The 14,126-nt window shown below is 50.5% G+C and overlaps 1 protein-coding gene across 2 annotated transcripts in view; it reads right to left on the minus strand.

Moving 5' to 3' along the window:
* MCC (MCC regulator of WNT signaling pathway) overlaps positions 1-14,126 on the minus strand; it is a gene marked incomplete at both ends in the record, with an annotated part of 360,779 nt that overhangs the window by 30,829 nt on the left and 315,824 nt on the right. For both annotated transcript variants that reach the window (XM_081088810.1, XM_081088811.1), the window contains 4 exons: positions 325-465; positions 5,993-6,141; positions 7,210-7,299; positions 8,665-8,811. In XM_081088810.1, coding sequence (XP_080944936.1) covers positions 325-465; positions 5,993-6,141; positions 7,210-7,299; positions 8,665-8,811 — 527 coding nt within the window. The remainder of the gene's footprint in view (positions 1-324; positions 466-5,992; positions 6,142-7,209; positions 7,300-8,664; positions 8,812-14,126) is intronic.

The following is a 14,126-nucleotide window of genomic DNA, read 5'->3' on the forward strand; positions in this document are numbered from 1 at the left end:
ACGTAAAATATGTATGACTATGAATATATACTGAAAAGAACAAATGAATATGTAATGCAAAGATTGATATTTTGATTGACGTTACTTGAGTGAAATAACACTTTAGTTGAATGTGCTGGCAGACGCATACTTCTTTACTAACACCATACCCATTACTCTTGTTTCCTTAATGGCGACAGGGTGCTCATTGATTTTCAATATGTATCACACGAGTGTTTGCTGGTCCAGCCCCCCAGGATGTCCTCTAAAAGCCTGCCTTCCACTGTCTGCAGAAGGTCACTGCGATGCCTTTCTGGTGACAGCGGCCCGCCCCTCGCGTCCCACCTGTACTGCAGGGCCAGCCGCAGAGCTGTGGCGTTGGACTCGTATTTGCCCACCAGCATGCTCATCCTCTCCGCGTTGCTTTTGCATTCTTCCAGGGTCATGGTCAGGAGGTCATTTTGGGATTTGAGGTGTTCAATGCGGCTACAAAGGAAGAAAAACCTCTTTCACAATCTCACACGAGGATCACAATTCATTTGCCAAGATTTCAGTCGTCTAATCTGGCCTCAGGCTGGAAATGCAGGTTAGGGTGTGAGTCCGTCAGGAGTGTTAGCAAATGTAACTGGCATGGAACAAATAAAGGAAGTGACTGTAGGTAAAAGGGTCACTGTGCGAATTAGAAATAAGAAGAAGCGCCCAGTTACTGCCCACCCAGCCTTCGACCATGTGCCAGGGAAAGGAGCTGGCTGCGTGGCCTCACTTCACTTATCTACTTCAATAAACCACTTTCCGCGAGGACAGACGGCCAACAGCATCCTAGTGATAGCGACCACGCGCTCAGTAACCCTCTCCGTCGCCCTTTGAATTAAGTATTGTTATCTCCATTTCTCAGAGGAGGACGTGGAGGCACAGAAAAGTCAAGCACCTTGTCCTGGCGTCTGAACCAGGCAGTTTGACCCCAGAGCCTGTGCTCTGAACTGCTAGCTACAGAGCAGAAGCAAAGGTGAGTTAGCGAGAGAGAGAAACCGCCCTGCAGGCCTCAACGGGAAGAGGACCAGGAACTGCGGGGTGTGTCCACCGCTCCTTCCAGGTCGACAACCTGCAGCTGCTAACTCCCAGCAGGACAAGCAGTGGGGACACTGGGCTCTACAGGAATCGGAACTACACATTCGGAGCAGATGAGCTTATGGCAAAATCAGAAAAGCACCAGCCTTCAGCTCCTCCGTTTTCTGTCCCAGGACACCCACCCTCTAGGTACAAGGATTCTTTTCCCCGGGACACACCTTTTGTAGTGCTCTGACCACCAAGTCTTACAGAGACACTCAAAATGCAAGTGACTCTTGCCATGTTAAAAGGCTTGAGAATCAGTCTTACAACCACATATCTGAGCACAGAACACAGACTCACCCACATGGGAGATGCCTAGGGAACGCTAAGACAACCTGAGGCGTAGGCAGCTCCAAGGTCAGTTTGATGTAAGGTGTTACAACATACTTTTCTATCCTTGTCCACAGTCCCTGACACAGTCCCTACTTTCTCATTACCTTCCAGCTTGCTTCTGCATACATTTGGTCCCCACGAATCAGAGGAAACTGTTTTCCAGCTCCCAGACCTCTGTGTGGCCAAAGCCGTCTTAGAGGCCTTCTCAGGGAACACCCCGTGAATGGGCCACTCCTTCCTCTTAAAATGTTCTCCTTCGCTTGGGCCATGACAGATCTCTGCGGGTTTTCCTCCTGCCTTAAAGGCTATTTCTTCTGTCTCCTTTGCTGGCTCCTGTTGTCTATAAAAGCCGTGAGTGTTGGCATTTCCTCAGGACTCAGTCCCTGACCCCCTCCTCTGTCAACACTGTCCCCCTGGGGGTGCTGTTACCCAGTCCGATGGCTTTAACAGGCATTTATATTCCCATGGCTCCCACATTTCCCCAGCCCAGACCTCTCTTCCGTTTACTGATTTTTCCATTTGGTTGTCACAGGGACACCTCAGATTTAACACTCCCAAGTAGGACTCTTGATTTTCCCCAAACCTTGTCTTCCCTCAACTCAGTCAATGCCTCCATCATCTACCCAACCACACAGGTGAGCTACCTGAGGATCTTTGAGATCATTCCTTTCTCTCAGATCCAGATCTAAACCAGATACAGTTTCCCTTGATTTTACCAGTAAACATATCCTGCCCCTGCCCCTTCACATCCTCTCCGTTTTGGCCATGCGGGCCCACTGTAGACTCTCTCTGCTTCTGCTCTGGCCCCACCCTTTCCATTCCTTACACCCGAGTGATCCTTCAAAATTTAGATCAGATCTGTTCCCCCCTCCCTACTTAACACCCTCAAACGGTGTTCACTGACACTTAGAATAAAGAGTATACTTTGTCCTTGGCCTCAAAATCCATATCCCACCCAGCCCTGCCTATTCTGCCCCCTTCTCTCACGTAACTCCTCCTCTCACTTACTCTATTTTAGTTCCATTGGCCTCTGGACATTTCCTACTTCATGCCAACCTCGAGTGAGCATGATTAAGTTGGCGCATAAGACACTTCTTACTTTGCTACATGGGTGCTCCTTTTTCCTCTTAAAATCTCAACTTAAACATTTCCTCTTCCGAGATGCCTTCCCTGGCCACTTCTCAAAAATCAATTCTCCCTGTCATTCTACCACAGGGTCCTGGTGACTCGGAGCTTCTTATGATCCTATTCCTTTGCGTTTTGTCTAGCTCCCTAACAGAATATAAGCTCCGTCACCGCAGGGACCGTGTCTGTTTTACTTCCTTTTGCCTGCCATGTAGCTTAGCACATAGTAGGTTAAATGAGGAAGCACTTTTGAGGAGCATGACTCCCCCCCCATCCCCTCCCAACACACACAAAGTTAAAGGCTGTCATTGTTTGGAGCGTAAGGGGCCTCCAACGTTGCCATACGTAGCTAAATAACAGGCGTGAGGGCCTACTGTTAGATTATTTTTTAAGAACTCCCATGTTATAGCTGCAGCTATGACTGAGAGAGGGCCATGGAGGTAAGGTCAAAGGGCAGGGCTTGGGTTTCTGACGAGGCTAATTCGTAGCTCTGGACTGGGGCGGGTCACTCATCCTGGAAGCCTGTGTTTTCTCATTTGCAAAATGGGACTCTTGCGCCTCCCACGGTGATGGTTTAAGTGGTTGTCTGTGAGAGCCCCTTGTAAACTGTTACCACCACGACAATGTGAGCTACAGCACCAAATATTCCCTCCTTCTGTGGTGTCTTCTAGGTGCACATCATTGAAGAGAAAGGAGCCTCCTTCAAGTTCAACTACAAAGCAGGCTTGTTAAATCCCAGACTCTGAGGAGAGGAGATCCTCACTAAAAACAGGGCCCCTGAGGCAGCTGACTTCATTAAATTGCAAAGGGCACATCTGCTTCCATTTTTAAGCGCCCCCGGGCCTGGGGTACGAAGAGGGCTGCTTCTTTCCTGCTACAAGGTAATCGCCAGGACTGCCACTCTTAGTATTTTGGATTTAATACGGAAACCATTTAATTTCAAGATTTAAAATGACCTAGATTTGCCACATCTCCTTCGTTCCCAAGCACTATATTAAACAGCTTCAAGTCAGGGAGGACTAACACAGTAATTCAATTTATTCAGGTTTGCCACGCGCAAGGGGAATGGTATTAAACAACGGTGGATGGGAAGGGCCTGCGCATTTCTTCCTGGTTAGCTCATAAGCCTTTCCAGTTCTTACTGTGCCCTCCCACTGAAGATTGGGGGGGTCGAGGCAGCCTTATCACACTCGGGTGAGACTCAACAGACCATTCTGCCACCCGGGACCGACTCTGAGTCAGTGTGGTTACCATGGTCTGGCTCTGGTCCTTTGCTTTTTTTTTTTTAGCAGCTCTGTCTCTTTGCTGAAAGGACACATGAGCCAGTCTTTGCCCAGAGGCAGGAGAGCAAACTCAAACTACCTCTGTCGTGAGACTTGGGAGGAATCCATAAAATTAGGAACATGGTAAACTGTTCTAAGTAAGATAGAATATACGTACTGAGGGTTGTGCACATTTGCAAAAACCATAAGTAAAATTAGGCAACCCTCAGTTAGAGCAGGGAGGTTAGGCCAGCACACCCTGCTAACCGCAGGAGTGCCTCTATCAGATTGCCATGGCTGGCTCCTGGTGCCTCTGGGATGCTGACTCAACATTCCAGAACTTTCTCTGTGGTTCTCGGCAGCACAGGCCTGCATGCTTGGTAGCCATGTTGTCATTCTGACCTACTTGTCATCCTGAATGAAATGCTCCGGGAATTACAACATAATTTCCAATGGACAGTGCCAAATGAAAAGGCTGGCCCCTCGTTCATAAATTAAAAATTTAAAACAGCCCAGGAGGCATGGCTCAGTGATTAAGCATCAACCTATGACCCAGGAGGTCATGATTTTATTCCTGGTCAAGGCACATGCCCAGGTTGTGAGCTTGATCCCCACTGTGGGGAGTGCAGGGACAGCCAATCAATGATTCTCTCTCATCATTGATGTTTCTCTCTCTCTCTCTCTCCCTTCCTCTCTGAAATCAATAAAAAAATCTATATATATAAAAAGCCAGTGATCAGAACGCCGTAATGACCAGAACGACCGGTCACTATGATGTCCACTGCGGCCAGTGAACCAGACGATTCGGGGGTGGGACGGGCCGGCCAACCTCCCACAGCGCCTCCCCCAGCTGCTGACACCCAATCAGCCCCCCATTTGGGGGTGGGGCCAGCTGGCTCACCACCCACAGTCCCTCCCCACGGCTGGCTCTGCCCCCAATCAACCCCCCCAATCCCAATCAGGGGTGGGGCCTGCCAGCCAATCGCCTGCAGCCCCTCCCCACAGCTGGCCCGGCCCTAATTGGGGCGGGCCGGCCAGCCAACCTCATGCCATCTTTGCCCAACAGGCCTGGCCCTGATCCGCCAATTGGGGCCAGGCTAGTTGGCCCACACCCGTGCATGAATTTGTGCACTGAGCCTCTAGTCCAGTGGTTCTCAACCTCTGGCCCTTTAAATACAGTTCCTCATGTTGTGACCCAAACATAAAATTATTTTCGTTGCTACTTCACAACTGTAATGTTGCTACTGTTATGAATCGTCATGTAAATATCTGATATGCAGGATGGTCTTAGGTGACCCCTGTGAAAGGGTCATTTGACTGCCAAAGGGGTCGTGACCCACAGGTTGAGAACCACTGCTCTAGTCCTATATAATAAAGAGGTAATATGCAAATTGACTGTCACACCCTCGCACAAGATGGCTGCCCCCATGTCATCACAAGATGGCTGCCATAAGATGGCCAGCAGGGGAGAGCAGTTGGAAGTGACCAGGCCTGCAGGGGAGGGAGGGCAGTTGAGGGCGATCGGGCCGGCAGGGGAGGGCAGTTAGGGGTAATCAGGCTGGCAGGGAGCAGTTAGGCATTGATCAGGCCAGCAGGGGAGTGGTTAGGGGGAGATCAGGCTGGCAGGCAAAAGTGGTTAGGGACAATCAGGCAGGCAGCAGGTGAGCAGTTGGGAGCCAGGAGCCCCGAATTGTGAGAGGGATGTCTGACTGCCAGTTTAGGCCTGATTGGGCCTTAACTGGCAGTCAGACATCACCCGAGGGGTCCTAGATTGGAGAGGGTGCAGGCTGGGCTGAGGGACACCCTCCCGCCCCCCCCCCCCCCCGCCAGTGCACAAATTTCACGCACTGGGCCTCTAGTATGTATGTGTGTGTGTGTGTGTGTGTGTGTGTGTGTGTGTGTATATATATATATATATATAATTTAAAACAGTGAGAGCAGAGCAGTAAAGCAAGTGTGGGGTCCTTCTGAGTACGAGGCCCCACACATTTGAGTCTCAGGTCTCCCACCTGTAAAGTCAGCCCTGTCTGCTCTCTGTAAGCGCTCCTTTGAGGAGCAAGGTGGTAGAACTCCCACCCACCAGCCTGACAGCATCACAGCACCACAATACACAAGGCCACTTCAATCGATCTTTGCAAAGGGGCAGCTCCCACCACCACGCAAGTATACAGGTTGCCCTTTACCTGTTCAACCGTTCCGTTTCCACCTCAAACTCTCTAATTTTGCTTTCGGAGATGGCAGATCCATGTGAGTAGAGAGTTTGGAAGATCTCCTGGATGTTGGAGCAGTCCTGAAGAGAGTGGGCCAGGTGTTCCGCCACGCTGCTGGATACCTGTACAGGTGAGCATGAATCCCCGTTGGTACAGTGTCGCTTCAGGAACCCTGATCCCCAGGCCTGCTTTGCATGCAAAACTATTTAAAGCTTTTATTCCTGAGGATCAGGCCCCAGGAGATGGCTACCCTGATCTTTCTCAGTTAGTATATGATTCTAGTGCAGAAAGCTAACTACGTGCAGTGAAAGCAATACAGATACAGGACCAAAACACAGCTGCATCCTTCACATGCTTGCTGCGGGGATAATGCCCCCTGAGAGTCCTTCACGTTTTGGATACTAAGCAGAGTGTGGAGTCCCTTCCCCCTTCCTTAACCCCTGCCACTCCAGGCCCTTGTCCCTGGCTGCTATAGCCACGGAGAGTGGCCGACTCCTTTAATTTCACAATTTAAATTTGGCATGGAATCTGGATGCATGCAAATTTTGCTCAGCGTAGAATTCTAAATTAGGGCCTTAAAAGTGCTATTCAGACTCTCTCCACCCCTGAGGATCTAACAGCTGGCTCTCCTAACTTTATCCCCAATCCTAAAAGGTATTCCTCAGGGAACCTGAACCCCTGCCTTTCCACCATCCATCAGCCTAGCCCTGGGGGCTGGCAGGTTCTACAAATGAGCACTCTGGGGCTGGGCTAGAGGGTCCTGGTCTGTCAGAGCACTGGGCTTCACTTCAAAGGCAGCGTTTGTCCCCACTGGAGAGGGCACTGCCTTTCAAGGGGATGTGCAAAAGGTGAAGTTCTTTTAGGGCTTCCTGGCTCAGTGTCTGGGGAGCAGGCTGATAGAAAGCGAACAGTTCCAGACTTTCACATACATCACCAGCAACTAGACTTAAATCATTTCTTTCTGAACAGTTTCAAGTTGAGAAAAAAAGTCTCCCTTAAAGCTGAAGAAGTAATTCACCATGTGGAAACCACTGTGTATTTTAATCCTACTCTGGGAGGAAATCGTAATTTATTATTATAATTAACTGGTTCACTGGAAATGAACTTTGGAAGTTCCTCCATGATCTCTAAACCATTGTCTGTGTAGCTCTATTGGGAATGTTCTGGCCTTGCTTCTCATGGACACTCACCCCGATGCTGCTGATTTCTGAGCCCAGGACGGGCCGATCAGACGATGAAGATTCAGACCTGGTCTTGGATAGCTTCACCCTCTCGGCAATCTTAAAAAGCAAAAGAACAAACTATCAAAAAAAGGACAAGTCATTCCCTGGATAAACTGTTCACACAGTTTATATCGGCATACTGGTTAACCATGGTAACTAAACTGATTAATATCTTAAAAACTGTAGGGAGTGGCTATAGGGTCAAGCCTCAGACTGACCTGTGGCAGAGCCACATACAAGTCCCAGCTTGGAGGACAGAGCCCTCCTAGCACAATTAAGCTTGACCTTATAGTCCCCCCTTATTCCTAGGTAGCTAATTGGCTGTAGGAGGTGCAGCAAGTGCTGCCAAAACAAGGCTTGAGTAACGAAATAGATTTGAAACTCGCAAGAACATTGTAAACATGTTGACCATTCCCCTTGTTTTGCTTTGTGTGATCTGACTATAAAATAAAGCTTGGGCTTACAGGCTGGGTCACTGTTTCCTCATCCAGGCACAGCGATCCTACATGGCGCCAACTGCATTCTCTTGTCTGTCTTCTTTAATCCTTCACCACCCCTCCTCAGGTTCACCCCTGGCTGTGGTTCAAAAAACAACTCACTTGTCCAATGTTTCTACCATCCATTTAACCCAGGGTTTTTCAACCCTAGCACCGCTGACATTTTGGGCGGGTGCTCTTTGTGGTGGGGGCTGTTCTGTGCATTGTAGGATGTTTAGCAGCAGCCCTGGCTTCTAGTCACAAGATACCAGCAGCACTCCGTTGTGACCATCAAATCTGTCTCCAGATACTGCCAACTATCCCTTGGGGGACAAAATCACTTCTGGTTGAGAAACACTGTTTTGACCTAAAGTACACAACTTGATGGTTGAGACTGATCTTCTTGTGGAGACTGGCTGGCGACGGGGGAAGAGGAAGGGTACAGTTTGAACGGTCTCTCTAGGATGGACTCAACACATGAGCCTAGAGCTGTGGCAGAGAGTGGGAGGGACTACTTCCCACAGCGACCGCGGCCACCCATCCTAAGCTTTTTCCTGCTGGCAGCGCCAGCAGTCCTATGAGTGGGGAGACCGTGGTTCATCACGTAGGGTCCCCTCCTGGGCTGAACTTTAGTCCTCGTGAGCAGCTCTGCACCCACTCTTTAGTGCTGTAGAACCTGACAAACATCTCCCTCTCCACAGTGAACTGTCAGTGGAGACATGCTCCAGCCGGCTGATTAATGGGAGCTGGAGTCCAGGCTGCAGGTCAGAGAGACTTAAAACTACTAGTGGGTCATCTCTCCCCGCAGCTCCAGCGTGGGAGGCCTGTGTGGGGCCCTGGGGAAGCCCCTGGGGCATCTGAGCTCTTCACAGACCTGCACAGTGGCCACCTCGGTACAGGCTGGTGCCTCCAGATAACAGGAGGTGCGCTGCCCCCAGAAGCTCACCTTGGCGATGGGGATGTCATTGCTGCTGCTGCTCGTGCTCAGCTCCCCGGTGCTGGGGTTAACGGGGCGGTTGGTGGAAGTGAGGCGGCCGGGGCTGGAGGGCCCTGTCGCCTGCACGCTCTGCAGTCGGGTCTGAAGCTCTCGCACCTGAAATAATAATAATAATAATAATAATAATAATAATAATCTACACTAATAAAAGAGAAAAATGGTAATTGGCGTACGATGATACCCTTTTCATTGGCTAATCACGGCTATATGCAAATTAACTGCCAACTATGATTGGCAGTTAACTGCCAACAAGATGGCGGTTAATTTGCATATGTAGGCACAATGCAGGGAGGCGAAAGGGAAAGCAGGAAGAAGCCCCCTGCCACTGACAGTGATCTGAAACCCAGGGGGGAGCTAAGAGCTGGGGGGCAGGGCAAAGGCGGCCCTGGGGCCGCCTTTGCCCTGCCCCCCAGCCACAATCGGAGAATCAGGCACCTTTGCTGCTCTGGCCAGTGATAGCAGGAAGTAGGGGTGGAGCCAGCGATGGGAGCTGGGCACGGTCGAAGCTGGCAGTCCCAGGAGCTAGGGGTCCCTTGCCTGGGCCTAAAGTGGAGCCCACGATCGCGGGGCCGCTGCAGCTGCGGGTCCCCGCTGCCTGAGCCGGACGCCTCAGCCAGAGGCGTTAGGCCTGGGCAGGGGTGGAGCCTGCAACCGCGGGGAGCTGGGGGTCCCCTGCCCAGGCCTGACACCTCTGCCGGAGGCCTCAGGCCTGGTCAAGGGGCCGATCCGGTGATTGGTGATCGGAGGGTGATGAGGGTCAACTCCTCTAGCCGAGGCATCAGGCCTGGGTGGGGGGCGGAGCCGGGGATTGGGGGGATATGATGGTCCCCTTGCCCAGGCCTGAAGCCTGGGTCAGAGGCGTCAGGCTTGGGCGGGGGGTGGAGCAAGCGATCAGAGGGAGATAGGGGTCCCCTGCCCAGGCATGATTCCTGGGCCAGAGGCCTCAGGCCTGGGCGGGGGCCAGAGCCAGTGATCGGGGGGACATGGGGGTCCCCTGTCCAAGCCTGACACCTCTGACGGAGGCGTCAGGCCTGGGCAAGGGGCCGATCAGGTGATCGGAGGGTGATGGGGGTCTACGCCTCTGGCCGAGGCATCAGGCCTGGGCAAGGGGCAGAGCCAGCAATCGGGGCGGTCTGGGGTCCCCTGCCCAGGCCTGATGCCTGGGCCAGAGGCATCAGGCCTGGGCTGGGGGCAGAACCAGTGATGGGGGGAAATGAGGGTCCCCTGCCCAGGCCTGACGCTTCTGTCAGAGGCATCAGGCCTGGGCAAGGGGCTGATCCTGCGATTGGAGGGTGATGGGGGTCAACGCCTGAGGGCTCCCAGTATGTGAGAGGGGGCAGGCTGGGCTGAGGGACACTCACCCCCCCCACCACCACACCCAGTGCACAAATTTCGTGCACCGGGCCCCTAGTAATAATAATAAAAATTAATAATGCCTTTAGACTCAGCGGGTGGATTCCCTGGCCATATAGTGCATGTAGGACACTGATCTAAATTATAGAATCAGCTTCACTGACAAGCTAAGTTGGTTGAGTCCATATTCGTGTCACTGTGTTCTTTTTTTAAAAAATATAATTGGCTCTTGTAATGTTATCTCTCTTTTTTAAGGTATCACTGTATTCTTCATTAGACCTGCCATGGCCATCATCTGTGTTCCACAAATACAAGAGGGGCATGTTGTCTTAGGCACTGGAAGCTGCCAGCAGAGGTAGAGCAATCCTCTCTAAGGAAGTCTATTCCTCATGTGCCTGACGCTGTGCCGAGCACTGCAGACGAGGAGCCAGGATGGAATCTCCACTCTCATGGAGCTCCGAGCTCCGAGGAGGGAGACTAATCAATTCCACACAGTGCACACTGCGGGCTATAACGTCCATGTCAAGTGGTGTAGGAAGCAGAGAGGGGGAAGGGTATGCCTCCATCTGAGATGACCAGGGATGGGTTCAGGAGGGAGTGGTGCTCAGCAGTCTGACAGGTGGACAGGCTGGCCTTGGGGGTGGCGTGGGTGAGTGGAGCAGGGGAACAGCCTACACATGGGCACAGGCATTATGCTGACGCGCTGTGTTTGAAGAACTGCAGGTAGAAGAGAGATGCGAACTGGCAAGGAGGCAAGGCTAAGGTGGAGACAGAGATGGCACCTGCAAGATGGGCTTATCCCTGAGGCAGTGGGAAGGAATAGCTAAATAGTGCTTTTGTATAAAAATGAACAACAGGGCCCTCTGAAGGATACTTAGAACACACATTTACCTGCACAGAATTTAAATGTTCAAATCCTGCTTCTCTATGCTGATGGTTCAGTGATGAGTAAGTGAAGACTGTAGAAATTGGTCTTTCAGATGACCTGGATCACAGCTTTGTCACTGTGTACAGTGTCTATCTTAAAGGGCAAACTGACTGCAACACCCATAGGCCCTTGCAAAAGGGTGACGGGCTCTAGCAAATGGCCACAGGCCCTGCTGGGGAGAATTAGCACCAGGATATCGAAGGCAGGGCTTCCCAAACTTGTAGGTGCGCCAGATGTCCAGGGCTGGTGAATACACAGCATCCCCCTGGGGGTTCTGACTGAGCAGATGCGGAGAAAGCCCAGGAGCCCGCACACCCAACAAGCTCCCAGGAGGTCAGACGCTCCCGGGAAGGGGCCCACGTCCTTGGCAGCACTGGCCCGAGGCACTTCCAGGGCCACGCGCCCTTTAGTCCCAGAGGCAGGAGGAGCGGAACTGATCCTGGGGCCCTGGCGCCAAACCCCGAGAGGCAAACCCTTCTCAAAAAGCGGCTGAAAAGCTTTCATATTAAGTACTTTGGATGTCTCCATCCAGCTAAATTGGGAACCAAAAGTAATTGAAATTTCAATAATTTATTAACATGTTAGAAGCCAAAGAGGAAAATTCCCTGGGAGCAAAGTGCATTCGATAGTAACACGCCAGACACAGGGCTGACCTCAAAAGAGTTAAAGACCAGAGAACACACGTCTGTCAAAGCTGAATGGTGTTGCTGGTGAGAGATACAGGGCCCATTATGAAATGTGCCCTACAGACCAAGAATGGGGGTAGCGTGGATGCCTCACTGCACGCTATGGTGAAGGGAGGGGGCCCGTTCCCCGCTCAGGCCTGCTACCCGGCACTAGGGAAACCTCCCTAATGAAGACCGTGGATTTCAATTTCTATTGCTGTGGAAGTCTAGGAGGCCCTGAATAACAACAATGTTAACACCACTCCACAAGCTAAAGAGTGTCTGAGTCACTCGCAACACAATCAGTGATCTGTGCCAAGAACCCCAATTGGCCCACTCATCTTGCTTTTTAAAAAATACAAACTGTCCTGGACAATTTATACAAACTTCATTAAAGCTTCCCATGTTTTAAAAAATGTTTCTCCTTCTTATCACTAAAGCAAAACGTGTTCACTATGGAGACTTTAGATGACACTGAGAAAATGAGAACAGAGAAAGCACATGTTCTTTCTTACTCTACAGAGACATTTACTCTGAGTCGTTTTCCACGGCGTACTAGTGCACAGGCATGCATGCTTAAAGTAGTCCCTACATCTAAATACCCATTTTCATTGAAAAGCTCTGGACCCGAAGAATGTCTTTGAGGACTAGAGGATTATAAACATGTTTATTTTGGTCTATGCTTTATTATGTAATGATCATTGTTAGGCAGTGAAAAAAATCCGGCCGAGGTGAGTGGGATGAGTCCGTCATGAAAAGAGAGAGAGCTGGCTGAGTTAAACAGCCTTTTCTCCCTTCTTGATTTGGGCTCTGGAGGGGTGTGTGTGTGTGTGTGTGTGTGTGTGTCTTAATTTCAATGCACAGAAATGAAGGCTAGAGTTGGCTGGGTCGGCCTAGGTAAGGCTCAGGAAGGGAGTAAACATAGCTGTTAGACCCTCACTTTTATACTCACATATCACAGGTTGGAGTGTGTTCCCCTAAAATATATGTCCGGGTTCTAACCCCAGGTACCTGTGAATATGACCTAATTTTGAAATACGGTCCTTGTAGATGTCATTAAGTTAAGAACTCAAGATGAGCTCATTTTGAATATGGCGCAGGCCCTAAATCTAATGACTGGGGTCCTCACACGGAAAAGGAGGGGGAGATTTGAAACAGACCCGGGGAAGAAGGTCTGGTGAAGATGAAGGTCATGTGAAGGTCAAGGTCATGTGAAGGTGAAGGTAAGAACACCAGGAGTGGCCAGAGGCTGGAGGAGGCAGGAAGGAATCTCTCTTAGAGCCTCTGGGAGGACAGCCCTGCCAACAACCTGATTTTGTGGATTCTGAGATGTGAGAGAATGTGCATCTGTTGTTTTATGTTTGAATTAATGAACTAATATATCCACCTTATATTGAAGGTATTTTATTAGAGAAAATAGGGTGGAGTAAAAGTAGGTTTACAGTTGTAAGCAAAACACAGAGTTTATTCCTGTATTATTATGTATTAATTATTGTATTATTTTCCATACGAACAGCTGTAAACCTACGTTTGCCCCATGTGGTATTTTCCTCTCTATAACATATGTGGCTTGGAGTCAGGGGGTAGGGAGGAATCACAGCTACCCCAGAGCTAGGATTCTATATTTTTGGAAAAGTCCCCCATCACCCTTTACAACCTTGGAGATCTTCAACAACAGAACACAGAGTGCGATTTGAAAGGCCACTTGTTTATTCCTCCTAAAGTTAGCACATAGCCAGTATCTAGCCAGATGCCAGAAGAGAAGTTAATCTGTTACATACGTTGGAAACCTGGTAGAGTATGAAGGTAAGTTTCTTATATTTCAGGGGCTCACAGTCCAGCCAAACATTATGACATGAACCATGCTCTGACACGGGGAGCCTACAGGGATATCACAGTATAGAAGGCACATCGCCTCTGCGTCCCCACAGCAGCAAACACTAGGATTCCATCTTGAAGGTTGAGCAGTTGTTCAATAAGCAAATAAAAAGGAAAGGGTAACAAGGGAGGCTCTGAAGAGTTCATGTAAGAAAACGACATTAAAATGCTGGAACTCTGCTCCTCCCATTTATACCTTAACTAGAGGCCCAGTGCACGAAATCAGTGCATGGAGGGGGTGGTTTCCCTCAGTCTGGCCTGCACCCTCTCGCCTTCTGGGACAGCTGGCTCCTAACTGCTCGCCTGCCTGCCTGCCTGCTTGCCCCTAACCACTCTGCCTGCCTGCCTCATCACCCCTAAGGCCTGCCTGCCTGATCGCCCCTAATCACTTTGCCTGCCTGCCTGATCGCCCCTAATCACTTTGCCTGCCTGCCTGATTGCCCCTAACTGCTCGCCTGCCTGCCTGATTGCCCCTAACCACTCTGCCTGCCTGCCTGATCGCCCCTAACTACCTCTGCCTAGGCCCCCGCCACTACGGCTTCGTCTGGAAGGTCGTTCAGCTGTTTGGTCTAATTAGCATAGTATGC

This window comes from Myotis nattereri, assembly GCF_964212035.1.
Source record: "Myotis nattereri genome assembly, chromosome: 4".
NCBI lineage: Eukaryota > Metazoa > Chordata > Mammalia > Chiroptera > Vespertilionidae > Myotis > Myotis nattereri.